We start from the raw sequence: 25167 nt of genomic DNA on the forward strand, positions 1-25167 counted from the left end.
GAGCCATGACTGCCACGGGGCTCCCAAGACAGGGAGCGGGGCAGTAGCCGCTGGCCTACAGGGAGCTCTTCCCTGGTAACTTCGGGTGCCAGAAGGAACGCCACGATTCCCTTGCAAGGGGTGTTTGCAGAGCAGGGGTCTGTGGTTTTGTGGTTTTGGGTTTTTTTGTGGGTTTTTTGTTTGTTTGTTTTGTTTTGTTTGTTTGTTTGTTTTTTAATTTACTTCTTGTCTTTTCTTTCTGAGATGTGCCCACCCGTTGCTACGTGATGGAGAATTACTGCCAAATAAAAAGTATAATGAATTTCAGCCATGGGGGGGGGGTGTTGTGCTGGTGCTGAAATGGTTAAATTTTTCATGGTACCATTTTTTTCAGGACGATTATAAATGTTCTTGTTTAACAAATCACCACATACATCATCTGCTTTACTATAGAAAGTGTTACAAAATAAAGCTCCTTGAATCGGAGCTTAATGAAATAAGCAGGTAATCTTTCTAGAGGGAGACTATGAAACTTCTTTAATGAGTAGTTCCACTTCATTATTGAAATACAGGCCTGGAAGCTACCGTTTTGAATTCAGCTAGCGTTCCATATATTACTGTATGAACCTTTAAATACCTCTTTTTAGTCATCTCATCTTTTTAGTAATTCACTGACATGTTGTGTTAAATTATGCTAGGAGAAAGGGCCAAAGCCAGAATTATAGCTGTTTCAAAAGACCTGACAAAAGTTGCTTCAAGTTACAGCCTTAAATCAAACATTTATATATCAGTCCTTAAATGTGTATGAAGTTATAAATAGCTTTATAGCTAAAGATATATGGAATAGGTTCAAATTAGAAATGCAGCTAAAGAGTGAGTTTATTAGGCTGTGATTAACCACTTTCGGAAGTGAGGTTACATTTAGCTGGAAATAATTGTGATGTGACTAGAACTGATGTCTTTCTGTATAGAAATGTCATGGGGGTATAATGGCATGAAGATTTTAGTAAGCCATTGCCATAAAGTGAATTAATCTGATTTGTGAATGTGAGGTGTGAGGTAACTGCAGAGTCTTTTATTTTCTGTTTCCTGGTTGTCATTTGTTTACAGAATGACCACTCTATCATCTAAGTATTTTTTTATTTTGACACTCAAAAAAGATCATTGCTTTTTCAGTGTGACTCTCAATAAGGGACAGACCGGTCCTGTCTAAATCAGTTTGGAAATGTGGAAATGTTGGTGTGTAACTGTTTTAAGCTGGTTGAAATAACCAGCATATGGGAAATGTCCTTCTAATGACAAAGGAGTTGGAGAGAGCATGCATCTTAATGACTGATTAGTAACATTTTAGAGTGCTAAAAAATCCCCACTTTGTTATAAACAATGAAATTGTGAAGATTAATGTATATCTGCTTATATGTGGTTGCTACATAATCTTTTAATCATCTATTTACAAGTAAAGGTATAGTTGTGGTTGCAGATAATTTTTTAATAATATGAAGAAAAAAATATTAATTTGTACAAAATTTGTATTCATTCTATCGCTTTTTAAAATTCAGATTCTGTTCTTTAGTTTTATATCCCCACTTACTATATTCAATAAACTGTGGAATTTCCTTTTTCCCCCCCTTTTTTAGTAATATTGCTGGACTCTAAAGCACAACAGACAGAGTTGGAATGGATTTCCTCTCCTCCCAATGGGGTAAGTACTCCAGGCAAAAACTAAGTTCCTAGAGACAAGTAATTACTGTATCAGTTGAAAGACCTGCTTTAAACTACTCTCCCTCATACTTCTCTCAGTAACCATACCAAGTGTTTATGGCTTCTTCATTTTTAGAACGAAACCTTGGTTACAGTGTACAAATGTACAAGTTAATTAAAAGCAAGAGGCTCTTAAGAAACTCACCGAAATGTTCTTGGTACCCTTATGTTTTGTAGTGTACTCCTTTGTGCTGTAAAAATGATTACATTATTTATGATACAATATTTTATATCAATTTTTTCCTTCTTCCTTTAGAAACATCAGATTTGCTTCTGTGGGGAAACTTTCTAAAAATATGTTTTTCACTTTCTGTACAATGGGTGATCGTAAGTTTGTTTACTATGTTTTTTTTGTAATGGAATATCACAGGTTGAAGAGCTCTAGAATAAAAACGTTTATATTACAGATGTGTTTGAAATGACATTCCAAACTTGAAACATCCCCAAGTCTTGAGGAGCTTGATATCTGGAACTAGGCACAAATTACGTGGTTAAGGCCACCTCCAGCTTGTTTACAAATTGATCTAAAGGCATTATATGAAATGTACCATTGTAAAATACACCATTTTAAAAAATGAGATGTTTAGGAATGTCAGTGTTATTTTCTTATTTATGATATATGTGAGGTTGACAAATGCTGCTTTCAGTCTGAATTAAAAATTATAATGTTATAAAACCCCTTCTTCCTCCAGCCTTGAGGAAGAACATGTTCAGAAAGATATAATGGGTGTATTGTCCTACCTTAGCTCAGTCCTACATTAGCTCAGTCTGACAAATCATAAATTATATGAACAGTTCTTACTCACGGAAGCAGTCTTGCTGAATCAATTGTGACTCCTTGCACAAGCAAGAATTTTGGGGATCAGTCCCTTAATCTTCAGTGCGTTAAAGCTGGAACCAGAAGAGCGTGAAGTGTGAGTGAGGATATAAAAGTGTAACAAATCCTTTAAATAAGAAGAATGAAAGTGTAAAAGTGTCTTTCTTTAAAAGCAAGATTGTAATATCAATACAAGCATAAACTGGAAACTAATCTAAGGACTTCAGAGAGAATGTAATGTGAGCTCAATGCATCTGATGCCTAATAACCTCGGCATTAGCGTTTTGCACTGATTGAAGCCTTTACCAGGGGTGTTTGAAAGATTAGCTTGGTGGCAGTTATATTAGGCTAAAGTGTAGATAATGAAAGACATGTCAACACATGTTACACGTGTCAGCATATTGAAAGATGAATGTAGAGTCAAATTCAACAGATAGTAAAAACCAACTTTCAGAGGTAAAAGCCAATTTCAGTCAGGAATTAAAAGTGAATCAAAACTAGTGGCTGGATTTGTATGCGTGAAAATGTTCAGAAAAAGGTACCTGTAAATTACTGTAAAAGTATAATGTAAATAATGTAAATTTTAATTATTGAATTTTCTAGTATGCAATAAAGACTTCATGGGAATAAACACAGAAAATCTTCTTGAGAAACTTCTGCATCATCACAGTACGGAATATGTCAGACAGACACTCGTTAAATTCCTTATTTGATTGCAAATGCTACATTTAACATTGTTAAGATAACTGAGAAGTTAAAATACCATAAATTGAAACCAGTAGAACAGGACACATTCAAATGGAATTGCATGTGTATCACCATATTTTGCAGCTGGACAAAGAAAAGTTGAGTTTTCTTGCTGTAAAAGCTGTGATAGAATTAATTGCTATAAGAAGACTTTAATGAAGTGCTAATGAGCTCAGATACCATAGGTGACAACATCCTGAAGTACTAATGTTTTGGGTTTTTTTTCCTGCAGAGAAAAAAATTAATTTATTGTATTAATGCTAGGGATAACAAAAAGTAGGACTTTTTGTGTGAATTTAGTTTTTTGTGCTGTTTTCCTTGACTGTAGCATAAGAATCTCTCTGATACTAGCTAGTCTCATGTAGTGGGATCTTGACTCTGAGAAAACTCACTTGTGTTGTGTTACCAAAAATAGGTTGACTTTGTAAAATGTATTTTGTTTGTTATTTGGTTTTGTTTGTTTGTTTGTTTCAGTTTATTTGTTGTTTTTTGGAGGGGACTGGGGGTTTGTTTTGGTCAAGGACTCCACATCAAAATCTGAGGAGACAGATTCTGTTGTGTGGTGCATTAAAGTTACTTTCACTTCAAAGATAGAATAAATTGTCTAACTGAATATCTCATTGCAGAATCTCTCTTGGGAGGGAAGAATGCTTACACAAAATAAAAAATAAAATAACCCCCCTAAACCAACCAACTTAAAGAAACCCAAAGCAAATAGTACTACTTGATATGAAATGGAAAATATGAAAATCAGTAAAGTTTTACGCTTTATGCCCTTTATGTCATCTTAGTAGGATTTTTTTTGTTGTGTTTTTTTGTTTGGTGGTTTGTTTTTGTTTTTTTTTTTTTTTTGAGGGGGGATATGCTTTTTATTATTGTGACATAGCCAAAACCCTCTCAGTCCAGGGCCCCTTTTTTATTTTTTCTTGTTTGTACTAGTCCTTACAGAGGTGGAAAAAATATTACTCATTCAGATCTAATAAATCTCTTATGAAGATAGACTTTCTTTTGTTCTGAGGTTAATACAGTTCCATGTGCAGTCCCTTCAGTTAACTTCATGAGCATTTAATAATGTATTTCAGTCATTTAATACCATATGCATATATAATACCATATATACCAAATCTATATTAACTGTAGGTCCTTGAAATGTGCTTTGATATTTACAGCTTCTGTGCATTTCAGCATCTGCAGCTGTGATATATTTTGTGGTGATAACTTCCAGCATCAAATCAGCCACATCTGCTTTTTCTTGGAACAGACAACAACATTAAAAGGATCTCATTTGCTGTCAAATAGGCTTGCAAAGTACTGTATACTGTATGACTCCTGGTCTGGTAAACCAGTGCTTTCCACACTTGTTTTGTTGCCAGTGTAAGGAATGTCAGTGGATGTTCCATCCTGCAGAGGTGCTGAGTGTACTAGTCCCACAAAGCACTTAAGCACTTGCTTACCATTAAGCTCATAAGTACTTTTACTGATCTTAAGCATGAGCTTAAGTGCATTATTGACACGGGGCCAGACGGCCAAGTGCCATACAAAGAAATCACGGTTGCCTGTATCATGGGGTGAGGAAAGCTTGCCCCCCGTCCTCTAATTTACTGCAGCTGTGTTTTCTGCAGTCAATTAAATGCTACAAGAAATGTGAAAAAAGGTGAGAGACTGATATTGTTTTGGTTACACCTGGGCAGATCTGCGTGATTGATTTCAGAGGAAGGTTTGTCATTGCTGGAGATGCAAATTCCCACGCTACCAAAGGCTGTTAAAGACTCCAGGGCTGTTACAGGCTTACCAGCACGTTACATAGTTGGTAACCCAGAGAGGGAACATCAACAAGACCCAGGCTTTGAACCAGTGAATTTTCAGTCATATGGGTTGTTTTTTATTCTGTATGTAATCTCATGGTTCATTTGAACTTACAACTAAATGAAGTTTGCTCCTCTTAACATGGGTGCAGCCACCGGACAAAATGTGAGATGAGAAGGAGCTGCCGCTTACCTCTTTGGTTTGTAAATAAAACAGAACACGACCTGAACAAAAAGGGGACAACCAAAATATTTTCTTGCTTTCAGATTTTTAATTCTGTAATTTTCTCTTGCCTTCTCTCTATGCCACTTTATTCACATAGGAGTGAGAATCATCTGACTCATGAGTTTCAGGACCCGATCCCATGCTTTCTATACAACTGCACTGAAAGTTTGACAAGTCTGATGTACTGTAACATTAGGCAATTTCAGTTTCTAAGACTTCACTGATTTTAGGTTTCTTTGAAAGAGAAGCTGCCTCTCTCCTTTCAGTCTTTGCTTACCCAAAACAATTGTGACCTTAACAAAATGTGTGTGAGCCCAGTGTGTAATCAGAACCTGATATGCTAAACAACCTTTTCTAAGGGTCCCCCTTTGCAACTCTGTCCATGTTATGACAGTGATTTTTAGAAGTTATTTATATGTGGAAGAGACATGGAGGCAGAGAGAGCCTACTACTGCATTTCTTCATTTAGGTGCTTACGAGTATTTTTAAAAATACTCGTTAAAAAGGAGGAAGACATGAGTTATATGAAGCTTTTTAAAATGCACAGTAGTTACATCTGGTGACATACTTCTTGTTGTGTTACTAACTGTTTGTTATCATTTTAGTGGGAAGAAATCAGTGGACTGGATGAAAACTACACTCCTATACGAACATACCAGGTATGCCAGGTGATGGAATCAAACCAAAACAACTGGCTTCGGACTAACTGGATTGCAAAAAGCAATGCACAAAGGATTTTTGTAGAACTGAAATTCACTCTGAGGGATTGTAACAGTCTTCCTGGAGTTCTGGGGACTTGTAAAGAAACTTTTAACTTGTATTATTATGAAACAGACTACGACACTGGCAGGAATATCCGAGAAAACCAATATGTAAAAATAGACACTATTGCAGCAGATGAAAGTTTTACCCAGGGTGATCTTGGGGAGAGAAAAATGAAACTTAACACAGAGGTGAGAGAAATTGGACCTTTGTCCAAAAAAGGATTCTATCTTGCGTTTCAGGATGTAGGGGCCTGCATTGCTTTGGTCTCTGTCAAAGTCTACTACAAGAAGTGCTGGTCCATCATTGAGAACTTAGCTATTTTTCCTGACACAGTGACTGGCTCAGAGTTTTCCTCTTTAGTAGAAGTGCGAGGAACTTGTGTCAGCAGTGCGGAGGAGGAGGCGGAGAACTCGCCGAAGATGCACTGTAGCGCGGAGGGAGAATGGTTAGTGCCTATTGGAAAATGTATCTGCAAAGCAGGATACCAGCAGAAAGGAGACACGTGTGAACGTAAGTAAACACACAACTTGCTATAAATTATAGGTCATGTTCTACTGGCTTATTTTTATTTTTCTTTTTTCAAGAGAAATACATGATCAGCCTGCTTTTAAAGTTTTTGGATCGTCAGTCTGTAAAGTTCACACTGTTTAATTTAAAGCAGTCAGCCAAACTGATTATGGAAATCAGTGGTTGCATACTGCATTTTTAAATTTAAGCAAAAATAGTTGAAGTTGTGTGAAGTATGACTATAGGTTCAGGACTAACATTTTAAACTGGTTAAGGTGTTTCTTGTACTGCTTGGTAAAGCTGAACAAGTCATACCTATCACAGAACATTGTATCAATAATGTCAGGTATGAGTAGGTAAACACTTTGTTCTTTCACATGATCTATGACAGAATTATAAGGAAACTAAAATGGAAGTAGTAAAATTAGAACAAAGTGTGGTTAGTAATTGGAAGAATATACACACAATAAAAACTGACTTAGAGATTTGCGTGAAGTGTGTAAAAATTCAAAGACAAGATAGATCTTTCAAACAGAATTTCAGATTTTCAGAATAAAGTGTGGTTTCCTTTCTACAATATATTTTTGCATAAAACTAAACTTTTGACTTGCTGTAGGATCATGGTGATTATTTTAAAGTACTAGCAAATCAGAGACTACTGAGTTGTACTTTCTAATTCAGACTAAATCAGTCAGCCGTGTTCTTAGAATGATACTTATCTTTAGCATTGCTGTCTCTGGGGCTAGAGGCATAAGACACTTCTGCTTAGCATGAGAGAGGATGTTTCATTGTCTTTGCTTAGGGTAAAAGTAAAAGAATAGGCAGTTTGTTTGAAGACAGGTATTTTCATGTATATTTAATACAAGGTCTATCATTTTTATTATAAGATAACACAAGGAGTTATATATCACCATATTGCAAGATAGGCAGACATTTTTTGTTGAGAAATGGTGTAAGTCAAAAATTGGAAAAAAAACTCTCACAAATCTATGAAGAAGAGAAATGTGCATAATTTCAAAAGCAAAGCTGACATCAGTCAGTGGGTCTGATGTGCCTGTATGAGGACTTCAAATCTAAAACAAAAGAAATGAGTCTCCTTATTAATAGTTTGTCCTCAGGAAAAAAAACAGTTGTGCTGTTGATGTGTTTTTATGAGGAAATTTGGTACAAGGTGAAGTGAGCGAAGTTGATCTGAGGCTTTCGTAGCCCCACACAAATCTTTCATTGTTCTGTTGGGAAGAGATGAGGTCTTATACACTGCAGAAGGTGATCTCATTAGGAGTAATTGTAATGTAAAAAACTGCCTGGACAAAATCTTTCAGTAGACTGTATTAAAGCTCTGTTAAAAATATTAACTGCTGTGTCCCATAGAAGTTTGTTCTAAGGTTTTTGAATATTTTCTTGAGTGACTGATTTCTTTCCTTTTCTTAGTTAACTTGGTCTTGATTACAGACCTAGTTATGGTTGATGTAATTAATATCCTAATGTTATTTCACTTTCAATAAAGGAGAGAAAGTATCCAAAAAAGAAACCACTGTATGTTGGGAAGTAGGTGGGGGGCAGAAGCTGAGTGAGTGTGGCAGGGATGGATAGAGAAGAAATTGATGTTTGGTAACTGGAATTCAAGTAACCTGTTTATTAAACAGGCCTCTTAATTTCTATCCATGCTGATGTTGACAAAAGAATTAAATGATAACTTGTACTTGAGCATAGTAGCGTGCTCATTTGCAAGAACACTTCCCATTTTTGGCTTGCTTCCAAAACAATCGTTAGGAGAACACGCTACTCTGGAAATAGTCCAGAGAATCATTTGCGGTATTTTTCCTCTTTTCTTTCAGTGATCCTGTTAAGAGTTTCAAAACAAACTCTGGCCCCATATTGAGGCAAGCTAATGTGTTTGAGAGGGAAAAGGTGGTAGGCAGGCACTTGTCGCGAGTGTGCCGAGTTGGCAGCTCCGAGTCAGAATGATCTGGATGACTGTGGTTCACAGTAATTGCTGTCTGTGTGCCATGTCTGTGCTCGAGGATGTTATTAAGTATGATTAACTATGTAGTGACCGATAATACAGCTGGCACACTGATACAGTGTCTGGTTTTTGTGACAGATATTGAGAGAAACTTATCTGAACATTGACACTCATGCAACTGGCTATCTGTTACTGTCAAGCTGTGTAACAGATCAAGCAGAAGCAAGTTGGTGAGTGCTTCCTTAACCCAGAGCTTTTGCAGCCCTGTCTGAAGGCTCACTTCTGCAAATACTTTGTACCTGGCATGCTGCATGACTTCTTTGGGACTACTCAGGGCAGAAAGCATTGTGCTCTGTCAAGATGGGCAGAAGTCTGATTCTTGTCTCACACTTGCTAAAGCTCTGCTGAATTAACTTAACACAATAGGATGGTCTTTTAAAGATACAGAATAATACGTTATCTGGCTGCGCTGTAGCAAAGGTAGGAATAGATGGCCACATTGTAGTTCCAAATAGCTCTTCAGCCTGTAACTCCCATGGGGATTTTCATCTGTGTTACGCTAGCTTGATTGGCTGGCTGTGATTGAATAATGTGTTCCTTTTGCATACAGCTCCTCTCCTGTGTGTGAAATTTATAGAGTTCAGTTACTGAAACAATTGAATTTTGATTTATACACAACTCTGCACTGGATGTGTTGCCAGAATTTTTATTTTTTTTTTTTAACAATGTAAGTAACTAGTATTGCTGGGAAGGATAAGGAAGAAAACCATCGTGAGTGGTGAAACATATAACCTGGAAAATGATATCCCATGTGTTTCTTTTTCATTGCTTGATCTTTCAAACTGAATAATCTTTTTTTTTTTTTGGATGTGCACTGATTACTTCTCACTATAGGAATGCCAAAGAATCCTGGCCACCTCGGTGGTCTATTGTGATAACACTCATACATGAGAGACAAATTTCAGATATATACAATATTCACAAATGTAATTTAAAGCAAAGTCTTAAAGTTGTGTGAAACAAACATGAGAAATCTAGGTGAGCCTCTGAACTTTCAGTTGCAGATTCTTTTGCTTATGTGCAAGGACACTACTTCCTCAGTGTTGGTCTTATGTCTGCTGGTATGTGGCGCTAGGCTTAGGTATGGAAGTCGTACATTTTAAAGGATTGTCTTGAAGAGTACCTAGCAAAGGTACCTGGAAGGTACTTAGACATATTCAGTTCTTTCAACACTATGTATTGCATCTGTTCTGGAAAAAAAACCCAACCACAAAAGCCCAATTGACTTCTCAATAACTGTAGTGGATTCCCAATACATCTAACTCTGACTTTTTCTCGCAGTGGAATTCAGCTGATATGTTATGTGTGTAACACTGCAATCGGTGATTGGTATTTGAAGGAGAAAATAATTCTGTGAGAGCTTCCAGTATAATGTATTTTCCATCTGTTTCATGTTAGTTGGGGGTGGAGAGGGAGAGAATTAATTTTATTCAATCAGAGCAGTACAGTGATATTTCAGAAGGTGGGAAACTTCTTTTAATATTATTGAACTGGGAAATTACATAGATGATTGGGCACCAAGTCCAAAAATTCAAATTCCTAGGGGAAGCCAAATGGGTGCATTTTACTGTTAAACATATTATAATAGCGTATGCATTAACAGTTGTTTTATTGGCCTCCACATGAGGAGGGGATTATAGCTATTTGCACATTTTGTCTTGGTGAGGTAAAAAGGGAGCTGCAGGCTTTTCTTTCCAGACTTTGTCAAGTGCTGTACACTGTGCCAGACACCAAGCTGCATCTGTTCCTTTTCTTTTTTCTTCTTGGGACAAACTTTTTATCTCTTTACTTTGTGAGATATTACTTGATAACAGATCCAGAAACTGAATTTGCCTTATGTACAGCATATATTTGTGGTAAAGTATGTGTGGTTATGTTTGTTTGTTTGTTTGTTTGTTTGTTTTTTCTTGTGTGTTTTGGTTTTTATGTTACTCCACTTAGGAGCTGATGTACCACAAGTTTATTAATAGCGGGCAAATAATTTAGGGGGGGAATGTGAATAAGTTGTCATTAAAAAATGTTACCATGCTTCCAAAAAGCCCAGGTTGCACATATTGTGAATTGGATGTAGAGTTTAGTTCAGGCAGTGAATCACAAAAACTGTGTCTGACCTGCAGCTTGAGTAACCTATGTTGACATTCCTGCATTTTCAACTTGAAAATTTTTTGCTTTATGGAGATGGGGAGAAATGGTAGAAAACTTTTCAATGGCATTTATATCATCAAGACTCTAAATGTTCCTTTTTTGAAAAAGAGTTACCTTTCTTCCATTTGCCTCCAAAATTACTCTAGGGAAGAGAATGTAATTAGTCTTAGCAAATTGAACCAGAGCAGAGAATTGAGGGACTCTGAGTCTTGGCATTTTCAGAAGCCAATAGAAGTTCAACAGGAGAGCATCTACCTCCTTCCCTTTTTATTCCCTAACATATTAAATAATTTTTCTATCCCTTTTAAAAGAACGGTCAATGGGATCTCATATCAAGTCAAAGATACAGCTGAATATGAACTTTTTCATTAAAAAAAAATAAATATATTTCCAAAGGATCCTAGCAGACTTCAGAAAAATATACTAGATACTTCCAAGGTAAAAGTAAGACTTAGCTAGATGGTCAAGAATACTGAAGGTGTTTCTACTATGAAATGCAGAGCTGTGATTTCTGCTTCCAGCCCCCTTGGAGTTTCTAGAAAGTTTAATGTCTTTGCTTTCATTCACCCTGGATTATTCTGACTGTCCTTCCTGTCAGAGATATGGTAGAAAGATATATTTTCTTGCTAAATCTTTCTTTCCGAACAGTCTAGTGTTCATAAAGAGAATGATTTTCACAATTTATCAGTCTGCTTAAGTAATTTGGGTTTCTTTGACCTACTTTATTCATATCCTTCAGCTTTTTGGATGTGTAAGCACAGAGAATAGAAGGGGAGAGGAGCTACCTCCACTGTTAGTCATGTCCTCTTTTAAAAGTGTTTCCAAATGAAGTAACATGAGGCCTGTGATCTCAGTGATCAGGGCTAGCTATCACCTGAAAAAAATGGGGGCCTTCATGCTTCATAACATTTGCTTCAGGTCTCTTCTGCCTTGTCTTTTGGCCCCAAGATACAATTTTTTTTTGTAGTGTTCCTTTGCTTGAAATATCTGAATTTGTTTTATTAGTATGATTATTTGCCATCATAATTTTGGTGATACAGCATCCGCTCTCAAGTGTGACATGAAGATATGTGAGAAGTAAGGTGATCAGAAGTTGAAGTGATCAAGTGATGAAGGCAGTCCAAACTAGTACTTCTCATCAATAATGCCATCAGAGTGATCCTTAAAATGAGTTAACTACAGAGCTACTGACAACAAGTTTAGTTTGCAATAAACTAGTTGTTTTGCTACAGAAGAGCTGAAAGAAGTGAAACAGCACATGCAGGTGGGCAATCAGAAGTGAAATTGTTGGATGGAGTTGAATGTAGAGCTCTTTCCCTCTTCAGCCTCTCTTCTCCACCCCCTTCCTGCCTGCCTCTCTGTTCTCCCCAGATTCTGCTGTCTCCAGGAATTAATTTTCTTTTTGCGTCTTGCTAGAGCTTAGATGAATCTCAGTTTCTTAAACTAAATTTGTGGCATGGTAGTTGTTTGGATTTTTTGGTCAAATTCACTGCTGTGCACAGATTTTGAAATCAAAACAAAGCCAGCAATGAAATCGAACAGAATCCTAGTAATTTCTTCTTTAATTACAAGGAGGCACTAAAACTGTCTGTTTTACAGGTCTGGGATGTCACTGCTGAATTAGCTATGGTTGCTCAACAGCTGGGCCGTTAACTCCTTAGCCATAAAGTCTATTTCCTGTTTGTTCTAAATGAAGCTTTAGTTGCTATTTAGAAGTGAAATCTCATCCTGTCAAGTCTGTTACCCAAAACCATACATCTTGCTTCTGAAACAAACTTTACTACCCAGAAGTCTTTTGTGTGATAGGTATCTAATAGCTTTGTTACCACTTTCTAAGTATAAAAAAATTTTCCTAGATGAAAAAGAAACTTCTTGCTTGGAAATTTAGAGGGTTTTGTTGTTGTTGTTGTTATTGTTGTTTTGGTGTGTGATTTTTTTATTTGTTTGGGGTTCTTTTTGTTTCATTTTTGTTTTTGTAGTGGGTTTTTTTGTTTGTTTTTGTCCAGGGTTTCTGTTAACTTCTCAGAATTAGGCCACTAAAAATAAGTTGAAGTATTCTTTGATTTCTGAGTACAAATGGAAGAAGTGACACATATAAGCCTTGCTAAGGGGATCACAAGTGTCATGCATTCCATTGATATGACTTAACTTTTTAAGAAAAAACAAAACCCATCCACAAAACAACATTTCAGGGACTGAAAAAAGAGAGTTGTAGGTTACATAGAAACTGAAAGTGGGGATCATTTAATGGAAGAACTGATCACAGAAAAAAAAGAACATAATAATAACTGTTTACCTAATCTACTTTATGTATCTGTAAAACATTATTATCTGGATACTGAAATGCTGTTGAAAGTTGTTCAAGAAAACTGCGGTTCAAAGAATAAATTTTTCTCTGAAAATAAGGAGCTTTAAGTAAAGGAGTGAAGTTGAGGTTCTTATTTGAAAAGTGGGACAACTGTAAGGAGAAATCTATATTTGGTACTGAAACTGAAAAAATCTCCAGAAAATTATGCAGACAAAATATTTGCTTAACTAGATTAGCTTTTGAATTTTGATGCATCTCAAACTTCCTGTTATTGTTAAAATAAATGCTCCCCACCAACAGTTCATATATATTAAGCAGTATTAAATCGTTAAGAATATCTTTCTGTTTTTACTTTGGAAACTGTGGAGATAGTTTTAATGTAGGTTTTCAGTTAATATCATGTCTATTATTACTTGAACTGTAGAGTAAAATTAATTATTGTTTCTTGACTTCTAAGCATTAAATCCTGGTGTTTTCCTTATACTGTGCAAGCTCTGTCTGCAATGACAATTTAGTTATTAAAAACAATAAGTCGTATACAGTTTATTGTGGATTAAAACTTTTTAGATTGAAAAGAAGTAAAACATTTTCAAATTAATATCTGCAAAGACAAGATGGCTCTTTTGAGGTATACTCATTACATATAGTTATTGTGTTGTTTTTTACCCCTCCTAAAATACTATAAATACCACTTTGTTAATAAAAACTTAAGGCTGGAACCGAAATAAGAATAAAACAGTTTGTAGGAATTTCCTTCAAAGAATTGGAAAAGTATATTCAGGGAGCTTGTTGAAAGCCAAGCACTTGACAGCAAAAATACTGAGATGTTTTCTACCATAATCCTTCACAGGGTGTTGTTGTGTCAAACAGAACCAAAAAAAGGCAGATTCACTCTTTAATTTGGGATTACCCACCTTTAATTTCATAAAAAGTAATCTCTTTTTAGAGGATAGTGTGTCTAATTTCTTCTGTAACCTTACATTATTGTGAAAGCAGCAGCAATAGCAAATGTGTTTAAGACACTTCTATGAGCACTCTTCTCCTTGCTTAGAGAAGCTTTTATCCCTGTGCGCTTCCTAATCTTTCTGCTGCCTATATATGTCACAGTGAGTTCTCTTATCCCTAATGCTAATGCAAAATATATGTGAAAATGAATAGTATCTGGTTAGTAGTTCACAGCAGAACCTTTCTTTTCTGTTATCTCATGTTTTATTTCTCGCTCTTAGACATATCAACAGTGTGTGCCTAGTGGCTCTGGTGAAGGAGTATTTTTGTATACTTTTCCATTAATGACTGATTCTGACTTCATAGAATCTCCCTAATAAACACAACATACCAACATACTGGAAAGGGACTGTTCAGTATTTAACACTTTTTTCCTTACTTCTATTATATCTCTTCATTAAGAAGAGATTTCCACTTAGGAAAAATTATCTCTTTGAAGGTATATGGATTTGGGGAAATTTTGATTAATAGTACCTTAATTTATAAGTATAATTCAGAGTAGCAAAGGCAACCAAGTATGAAACGTGTGCAATAAGAATTTGGCTCAATTATTATACTTCTAGAGTTCAGATTGTGTCAGTGCACGTACCTGTACAGCTTTATTTAGCTGGGTGGCCCCACTGCCTGTCTTAAGGAGAATAAAGTTTCTCACATCTGTAACAAACATCAGGGTTTTTTACCCAAGGTAATTTGATACTTTAACTTCTTCATTTTTATGATTTGCATTAGTTACGTGTGACTCTGCAAGATATGGCTCTCCTGCAATAATAGTATCAAGCATTTTTCCAAAAAAAGTCTAATTGACTTTTATTATTAGTTTCTTCTGATATTTGAACATACCTCAAATGTGTGCAATTGATGGGGGAAAAAGGAAATACATGATTAGGAAATATAATTACTGTTATTATTTTGCAATGTGTTTAATGTACATAAATGCAAAAGGTTATTTCTTGATGTACTTTTGAAATACGCTAAGGCTTTTGAGAGGCTGTAGCAAGTCTAGAGCAGGTTGGCTGAAGATTTTTTTTGTTTGTTTGTTTTGATCAAAAAATGTTCTGATAGTATGTAATACCATAAAAAAACATGCTGGAAAAAAAATGGAGCTCCTACTTTTCACTAAACAAGTTACATGACTGTTTTAAGGAAGTAATGTCTAATGCAGATAACTATCTGTAGGACTATGGGCTGAGACACCATCCCTAGAATTTAATGGCAAGAATCCCATTAACTCAATGAAGGCAATATCATGTGTTGATATTTACCTACTGAGGAAAGCCGTAAAGTTTTAGGTAAGTGTAAGCATATACATAAACCTAAAACTTTTAGGCTGATATTTACATGGATGTTTGATTAGAATTTTCAGAACTGTAGATATTGTGCTGCTATAAATGCGTACAGAGAGGTGAATATAAATGGAACCCAAAAATTCCACTGGTGGCACTTGATATGTGTAATCTCTAGCATAGTTAGTGTCTATAACTTATTATTCTTTTCTTACATTTAGTGAATATGATATATCGTGCAGTGTAGATGACTGTGTTCATTTTTCCAGTAGATTGAAGTGGATTCAATTAGAGGGACCTTGAAAGTCATGTTTGGAGGTCTTCTGGCAGGTGACTGATCTGGTGGCCTCATATAGCCATATGCATGTGACCTGATGTACATTCCCATCATCTTGCTGTATGTATCCTCGTGATGTGACTAAATTGCCCCTTGACAGTTAATTGTCCCTTAACAGTTAATAGAGCTATTTTTTCTCAAATGACCATGTCTATGCTTTAGTTCTAGTCTTATGACATAGTGTACATGTGCATATTTTTCTATAGAAGTCTAAAGCCCTGTGTAGGAGAGGGGCAGAATGTCCTTCATCTACTTATGATGGACCATCAAGGAAAAACTCAGTTGTCTGGAGCTTGGATTAATGACCTGATCCACTTGACCTGAAAAGTTAGTATTACCTGTGGCCTCCAACCCTCCAACCCTAGCTCAGTTTGTGAGCTAGTCTTCATTTGTGAGTAGTAAACATAGTATTCTTTTAACTTCTTGAATATACCATCTTTTTTTTTTCACTAAACTATTGTGTGGTTAGATTTTGAGAAAAAACTACACATCTCATGAATGTCTGTGTGGTGGCTATTTGAATCAATCAAATTGTGTCCACAGAGGGAAATGGTGTTGAGAATCTCATTAAATCTCTAATTTAAAATATTGGTGCTTGAAGAATGTTGGCAATTGAGAATCTATAAGTAAAGTTTATTTTATTCCTAAAAGTTGGGCATTCTGTGTGCCAAACAGCTCAACTCTGTTAATGCTGGAACAAATTACATGTTCAAAAATTTGTCTGTGGAGCATAGTCTGAGTGGGCATCATGTGGCTATGATCACTGGCCGTATTTACATGATCTCACTCAACTCAAGCTTTCCAGGCTTAGGTCAATTATTTTTCTTGCTGAGGAGAATTTGAACTTGGATCTCTTGCTACAAATAGGGCATGCCTATTAACCAACATGCAGTCACTGTTAGAAGGTTTTATTAGCTCCTGCTGAAACTTGTTCTTCACACAGTCTAGCAGTTAGAACCATTCATATGGTCAAAGTGTTACAGTCCCTTATGTTCTGAGCTTTCTTTTTTATACAAATATGTATATATATATATTTATATAATTATATGTAATATATAAAACAGACACACATATTAATCTTGGATATTTGAATTCTAGTGTTTCCAAATGTTTACATATTTTTGTCTTGATCAATTATTTCCACTGTATATATATATGTATATACTTCTGAGGTGAATGCTAGAACTGGAGGAAAAGTTCTGCTGATTTTTCATTTGTTTATACAAGTGACTTGTTCGTGTGTCAAGGCAAATGGAGTCACACTGATCTTTTCTCTTGTATCTGTTAGAATGTATAATTTTGCTTGAAGTCTTAAAATATTGAATAAGAAAATGTAATTAGAAAGCAGGATATTACATGGAACAGATTTTTTTTTAGATAATATTTGGTATTTCTTTTTTAATTGCTACTTAGAGATATTTTTGCAATGTGACTGGAATCTTGTCAAAGAGGGGGTATTCTTACTTGATTTTGTTGTCTTGGATCAGGTCCATGATACAGTCTTAGCTGAAATCAAGCACTGAACTTGAATGTTTGATTTCTCATGTTTCAAAATGTCAACATATTTTTTCTTAAACGATTTATTTGCACAGTAAATAAATTAGATAACTCTTAAGTTTCATTTTTGTCCAATTTATTGAAAAAGTTTGTTCCATACCAGTAGCTCTTCAGCAAAAAATTAACATTAATTATTTTATTTATTGAGTATGTTATAATTGTGACATTGTTCTGTCCTGATTGTGTAAATACACATTTGTCTGTTATAAAGAAAAACGGGCAACTTTGAAAATGTGGGCAGTTTTATTGACACTAACTAGAAAAAAAGAGTAGTGATAAAGTCCCTCAAAATGATACCTAAAGGAAATGGACATTGTTTGAACTGTTAGCAAATCCCAAGGCTCCACATTGGCACCTAACTATCTCACCTATGGAAGTCTCAGCCAGATTTAATCTGCAGCCTGCTGCTGGGAAGTGTGAAAGTACCATGTGCTTAAAATTATAAGCACGGTTGAAAATCATGTTCCCTAGTGCAGATGGAAAAGGATATTCAGTCTGTGATCTGTGACTGTCTCTTCTGTTACTTTCCACTTAAGTTGCATATCACCTAATTTTCTGATTAAAAGGTGCAATTCTTTGGCTCTACAATGTGTATGCTTGTCTGTCTGCTTTAGTTTGTCAGTTGAAATAAATAACCTGTTATTAAAAAAGTCTTGTCAGTGGAATTGCTAGTGAATAATGCTAGTAAACAAGAGAGAGAAATAACATCTTTTTAAAACACTTTTTCTTTTCCCTGGGCCAGTGGGAAAGAGGAGAAGACAATGACATACTTACTTTTGATCTTTTATCTTAAAGATTTTCTGTCATGTTTAGAGATACAGTCACTGTATTGTGTATTATTGTTGTAAAAATTATGTATCCAGGAATATGAGATTCAAAATTGCATGACACAAGTAGACACGAGTGGTTTTTAGAAAATAAAGCACACGTTGATAGCTCAAATGATGTGCAATCTTTAAGTGAGGAATTTTATCTCTCTCCTTAATGCAAGGACTAAATGAAAATGCAATCCCTATTCTCACAAAACAAACCCCATTTTTAAACTTCTGCCATTTAAAGATATTTTGTGTATTTAAGCAGTGACAAGGGTATTCATTACTAATTAACATTCAGGAGATAACTGACTGTCAGTTGCCAGTCAGAGTGTAGCTTGGAAGAATGTTGACATTGATTGATGGACATGTTCTGGGACTATGCACAAACAACCTGCTTGGGTCATCTGAATACGTAGAAACATTACAGATCAGCTCCACATACATAAAAAGATCTTCTGCTTGGGCTGCCCTTCTTTTTAAAGGGAGGGTATTCTTCCATGTATCCTAGACTTACTTGATTTGTAAGTTATGCCTTCACTTTCTTGCACTGTGGTCACCAGCTAAGAGTTTAGTTTGATCTGGTAAATATGGGTAACACGTCACTGTGCTGTTTCTGGCTGTGGGTGACTGAGGTGCTTAAATATTTAGGTTGAAGCAATACTTTTGATGTTGCTTTATAAAGTGCTATACATACTTTCCTAATAGATATACTAATGTAATTTTTTCTTTAGGTAGAAGAAAATCCCCAACTCCTAATTTATATTTTCTTTAAATGCAGAGATGGAAGAGGCTTTTCAATCTTGCAATCTTTATGATCTCTTCAGAAGTGAGTTTTAAATATCTGCAGTCATACCAGTTGTCTCCATTTCATTGAGTTGGTGGTATATTTATGTTCAATAAAATGAGAACACCCTTATGGCACCCTCATACCTCCTTTTAGAGGAGGATATAAGCAAACTCTTAGTGTGTCACATTAAACTTACACTTGCCCTAGGCTGGGTAGGCTGTGTGCTGTGGGAACAGTGGCTGAGCTACTCCTTGCTTCTTGTGGTAGGCACCTGCTCGTACAGCAGTGGTATTACTTCGCGAAAGAAACACAGTGTGGTGGTTTATGGACAGTGTAGCCCTTTAGAGAGATGATACTTTCCTGTGTATGTGAGCAGCCTGGACATCTTCAACGTATGATAAGCACCTGCTTCACAGATACTTATTTCTCATAATTTCTCTAAATTCTAATTTTCTGAATATGCTTACAAATAGATTATCACTGACTTGGATTTATTAACTAAAACAGAAGGAGGGCTGCTCATTAAGGTGATGGAAAAGAACATCTTCTGACTGGAGCCCTTTTCCTGTGATTATCCATGGGGGGAAGAAACTCCTGTTTTTCTCCTGTGCTGTTACACGGCTCTGTAAGTTATCGGTCTTGTCTTCTCTAAAATCCCCATAACTTTCAGCTTTGGAAGACACTGTAGTTCCACCCAGTCCAGATGGAAGTTGTGTGCTGCTGGAAATCCCTTGCCAATCTCTGTCCCTGATAGCAGTTTCTGAAGCGTATTGTGGAAATCTGTTGAGAGCTGTTATCATTTCATATTTATGTGCCAGTTCTCTCTTTCTCTGTTTCTTTTAAGTACCTGCATCTGGGATTTCTTAAAGCTTCCTTTGAGGTTGGCAAGGTGTTCCAATGTGGCCAGTGGAAAAGGGCACCAGAAACATTTCTGTTGTAAAACTACTTATTTTCCCTTGGGTAAAATCTTGCTTGTTTTATTCTTTAAAAAAAAAAAAAAAAGAGTCCTTTGGGACTGCTTGTGAGAGTAAGAAAAACAAGAATTGGCCTCATGTCATAACCATCTGTTATTAACACAAAGAGCAAGGGCCCAGTCTTGCTGTCCTTGCTAAAAGCAGTTTGTTTAATAGGAATTACTACAAATATGAAAAATGTGTGTTTTCCTCATTACTGTGGCAATATTCCCTTCCAGCAGTGTAAAAAAAGAAAAAAAAGTCATCATGAATCTTGGTGTACAATCACACAATTGCATTATTTTATATTGCAGTAGGCTGTTTGCAATAAACACCTCATTCCAAGAAATATATGTATTACAGTATTTTCAAAAATCATTTCAGCTACTTTCACGCATATTTTTTCATAGTACATCTTCTCATTTTATGACTGAGTTATGACTAGGTTTTCTTTTCTAGTGTTTTTATGACTGAGGTAAACTTTTTTTTTGATAGCAGCTAGTTTGAAAATGGTGCCATTTTCCCCTTTCCTACAGCAGAAAATGTTTGACTTTTTCCTTGATGACACTCCCACCCCCACTCCCTCCAATCCCCTCCCTCAATTATAACTACAAGCACTTCTGGAGAACTGAAATAATTTGATCCATCTTGCCACACTATGTTGTGGCAGAGAGATAGTTTTGGTGGATGATATTTCCATTCACCTTTATAGGATGAACTGCTAGGTTGTATTGCTTTTTTTCCCCCTAACTTTGTGACCTCCCTTGTATTTGGTATTTCTACCTTAATATTTGAGAGCATTTTCCATAATATTTAATACAAACCCCATATCTCTGTAAAGGATCAGTTTTTTTATCTTCCTACCCCTTTGTTTTTTCATCTGTTTGTTACTAGTTCTGAGAGTTGTGCCAGTCGCTGCTATATAACTTGAGCCTTGGGTGTTAATAGAAGTCTTTAGTCCATGTTCCTTCACTTCTAGCTATAAATCTATGTTAGACAGAACAAGGGTTGCTATAATCCTGTGGATTGCACCTCAGTGATAGACCAGTCCTGTGCTAGCTATAGTGTCTTTAGGGTGGCTTTGAATAATCAGTCTGGCACAGAGCACATGCAGTGCAGCCCAGAATCTGGGAAAAAATATAATTATGATTGGAGGCTGGGTGTTTCCATGGTGTATGCAGAAAGACAGGAATTGCTGTATTGGATCAAACAAGCGACTTGTCAAATCCATTACTCTTTTGCCAGCAATGTCCGATAGCAGATGTTTGGGAAAAAAAAAGATAAAAGAACATCAGTTTTGTTTTTCTTCAACCCTGAAGCATTCTATACAGCTCTGTTATATTTTCTTTATATCCTTTCTTGAGTAATTTTGTCATTCAAATGTTAGAATGATTGTTTTCATTTCATGCTATAGATATGTTCTAATCCATTTAAGCTCCTAGTGTATTTTTGTGATTTTTATTGAGTTTGTGGCCTCGGATTTAAATAGACTGGAAATTCTACAGATGTTTGCATTATTAACTGTTCAAGCCTTAAATGTATACTTTGAACTTGACTGAATAGCCCCTTTAGGATCTGACACAGAAGCATACACAGTAACAACACTAAATTGTTTCTGTGCATTTAGTGATGTAGATTTGAAATATTTTGATTGGAGAAACTAATTCATCATTTGTAAACTATGTGTAGGACAAATACAGTAGAATTTTATTACAGCAACTTCCTTTTTTGCGTTTATAGACACTTCGAGCTGTTGAAGGGTTAAACCCCGACCCCCAGGCAAGCAGCATATCACTTTCCTTAAAATGCCATTGGGAAACTGAGATAAATGGTGAAGCATTTTCTGTGTTGACATGATGTTCGCCTGTCCGATTGCATCCTTCCCAACAGACAGCAGAGAAGCAATTACAAAAAAAGACATCTGTGCCAAGGTTTGGCTAGCCAGGGAGGGCAAGCTCTTGTGTTTAAGAGGTAGAGAATCCAATCGATGAAAATGTCTGGGCCTGTTAGCACCAATAAAGCTGAAGGCCACTGGGAAGCTCAGAGAGGGTCTTTTGTTGCAGAGATAGAAAAGAGGCTGAAGCTGTGACACTTGGGGAGGAATAGGGTCAGCTAGTACGATCATCCATCTTCCTCAATGGCAGCTTTCTGTCAGTTTTTAACCCTGCTCAGCAGAGGATCTAAACCTCTATTGTTGGCACCAGCCAATTCTCAGCCAAGTGTAAATGAAGTTAATATTCACTGACCTTATGCATAGCCAATGAAGGCCCTTGATGTCATCCTGGAAATAATGTTATCTGACACTTCAAAAAGCAGATGTTGGCAGGTTGTTTGTGGTTTTTTGCTGAGCCAGTACGCAAAGACGCATTGTTTAGGCACCTCACATTTAAACTGATTTCCATAATAACCACAAATAGGCCTTTTTGACCTTAAATTGACAAAGTTATGGTTTTAGTTTGCATATCATTATACGCTGCTCACAAAGCCCGGCTAACCTGCACTAAATGATCAGGGAGAAGCAGCTTAGTTCACTTAGATAAGAAATATATGGGTCAATGAGCAAATTTTATTTATGCTGATAAAACAATGAGTAATTAAAATAGTTTAAATAGTTCAAAGCAGACATTTTTAGAGCACAATGAAGAATAGCATTTATTTCTCAACGTACCTTCATGAAAGGAAATATATCACTGAAATAAAAAATAAAAAAATGCTTTCAGGGGTACAGCTTTTGTTTTGAAAGGCCTATTGCAAGCAACAGTTAAGATCTTCCTTTGTCTCCAGTAATATTTTGTCATGGTGAAACATGATTATTCTAATACTGTTTTAATTACAGAAAGTTGAATAGTTCTTATAGGTTCCACTTTTCCTGAAGTTTATCTAAGACAACAGCATACTGATGATAACTGTGTATTTATACAGTGCATTTCACCCAGACAGATCCCCAAACCTACCACAGATCTCTACAAACAGAACGCATCTGCACTCCTCTTGTGTAAAAGTCAGTGTTAAACATATGTTGCAGCTCTGGGGTGAAACACTATGGTTCTTTTTAAGGCACAGTGCTATTTTTCAGCAGCCTGTGGTTCTGATTTAAGGAAACGTATAAACATGTATCATGTATGGGAGGTGAAAAGTAGTTTGATTTGGTTTATTTTTTCTTGTAAATTGGCTATAATTCTGGCTCAAGTGTGCCTACCTTATGAGAGATAAGCATAATAAGAGTAATAAAGTACAGATGCAGGATGAGTAGTCATTATTAATAAAAACTTTCAGCTGTATCAGCCAGTGACCTTCACCACAACCATATTTTTCCCCTCTGTGTACAAAATGCGGCAGTAGGTAACAGAAATCTAGAAAATTCTCTATTATGCCATGGTAGTGGTATTAAAAATATGTTTGAATTATGATTGTAATATAGTTAGCAGCTTTCAGGCTGTGATCCATACCTTTGTTTTGAAGAAGAACTCCAAGTGCCATGGTTTCTTTTTTTTTTGGTCAAAGAATGAGTTAATAGTTGAACTGAGAAAGCCCGATAACTACAGTTGTTTGGGAGGCAATTATCTGACAAGCTGGCAAAGATGAGAAATACCAGAACAGATCTGCATCTAATTGAAATCACTCACATCTGATCTTAAGATAAACAGCCCCAGTATTTTTGGAAACTATTTTATTGATTGTGTTCTTCCCATCAGTTGTGTTTGTTTGTACCTGTTAGAGAAGTGAACATGTTTCCTGTAGTAACAGATTTCCTTAGAAACTCATCAAGCTAGATTTTTTTGGTATGCCTTTGCTCAATATTAACTCCCACCAGATGGGATTTAAAAAAAAAAAGAAAAAAAGGAGATAAATAAATTCAGGTTTCTGGATAAAATTTTAAGAAATTGATGATTAATTTTGTTTGAGGTACAGCATTGCATTTCATTAGCTTCTGGTTATTTGTGTGCTGTCTGTGACATGATGGTTCAGTCACATAGCTCAGATGATTAAAAGGCTAATTTTAGTTCGAGACTGATTTTAATGGGGTATCTGATAGGACTAATTTGTCGAGATAAATTAATGCAGGTTCCCAACCCCCACCCCCCCTCCAATCCTATATTCAATCTGTTCTACAGTCATTCTGAAAATACCTGAAGTTAGACAAAATTTTCTGAAATACAGAATTACACCCAGGTACTGATCCACGTGGAAAGAGCAATGAGCCAGAGAGCACTGAAAACAATGAGGCACCTTAGTGGGCCTTTAACAAGCCCTAAGTCTGCTAAGCAAGCAAGTTAATTTGTTTAAGACTTTACAAAGACCCATTTCTTCTGTAAGTTATATTGAGTAATAACCAGATTGAGTCATATTTTCATTTTACTACTCTGCTATAAATCGGTTCATTTCTGGCTCAGTTTTGATAGTCTGTCCCTTTGTCTGGCTTTATCCTGTGAAAAGTGTAGAATGCCAAAAGAAACAACAAACTGACCCTATTTTGCCCTCTCCTCCAGCAGAAATGGATACAGAAGAACAGAAGTTTATTTCCTATTTCTGGGATGAGACTGTGAAAGAGAAATTTGCCTTTGTGAATTAAGCCATGGGCAGATTGATTCATTTCATCCTGTTGGTATTGAATATTGTTCTTATTTTAGTTGAAAGTTTGCAAAATGCTAGCTTTCCATGGGCAGGCCACTGAGGAAGTGATCCAAAAATAATATAAATTGAAAGTCTTTGGTTTAATGTACTTTCCTGTTTGTTTGTGGTTTGTTTTTTTTTTTTCTTTAAACAAAACAGAACAAAAGATGCTTTGGACTAAATGTCATCAGAAGATTCATTAGGGGGATAGGGACACAGCTGTGAGCTGTGGGGGTATGGGGTGGTGTCTCTCTTGCTGTTGGAAGGTAGGAATCAGCCTGGCAATACCAACAGTGAGTTTGCTGGTGACATTGTTTCTGCATCTGGTGGTTCTGATAGAAGAAATCTGTAAGGGACTGGGAATCTGATGTTCTTGCTTGGAGCTAGGTTGATTTTGCTCCTGATTAATCTCATCTGTAAGAGGTGAAGTCTTCAGTTGCAGATTTTTTGGCTGGTTCTGTTGTTTAGAATAATATATAATTTTCACCTCTGGACTTTGGGCCTCTGCAGAAATAGTCTGTACGGATCCAAGTTCATTTGTATTGCATTGTCAGCGTAGCTGTGATTTTCTTTGACAGTTACATCAGTGGGGAAGAGAAGAGCGGAATTTGATATGAAAAATTACTTTGTTCTCCAGAGCTTCTAGAAAAGGTCTTTGAATTCATAGTGTGAAATCTCTAGCGCGTCTGCAGGTGACTTGTACTAATAAAGAATAACCATCAAAACTCTG

The 25167-nt window shown here is 36.1% G+C and overlaps 1 protein-coding gene across 9 annotated transcripts in view; it reads left to right on the forward strand.

Moving 5' to 3' along the window:
- Positions 1-25167, forward strand: part of EPHA7 (EPH receptor A7) — a 161778-nt gene that overhangs the window by 2632 nt on the left and 133979 nt on the right. For 8 of the 9 annotated variants that reach the window (XM_018078041.2, XM_008931990.3, XM_018078042.2 and 5 more), the window contains exons 2-3: positions 1617-1681; positions 5941-6610. In XM_018078041.2, coding sequence (XP_017933530.1) covers positions 1617-1681; positions 5941-6610 — 735 coding nt within the window. The remainder of the gene's footprint in view (positions 1-1616; positions 1682-5940; positions 6611-25167) is intronic. The other variant, XM_018078045.2, reaches the window with a different exon arrangement.

This window comes from Manacus vitellinus, unplaced genomic scaffold, assembly GCF_001715985.3.
Source record: "Manacus vitellinus isolate BGI_N305 unplaced genomic scaffold, ASM171598v3 scaffold_4_pilon, whole genome shotgun sequence".
NCBI classification, from domain to species: Eukaryota; Metazoa; Chordata; class Aves; order Passeriformes; family Pipridae; genus Manacus; species Manacus vitellinus.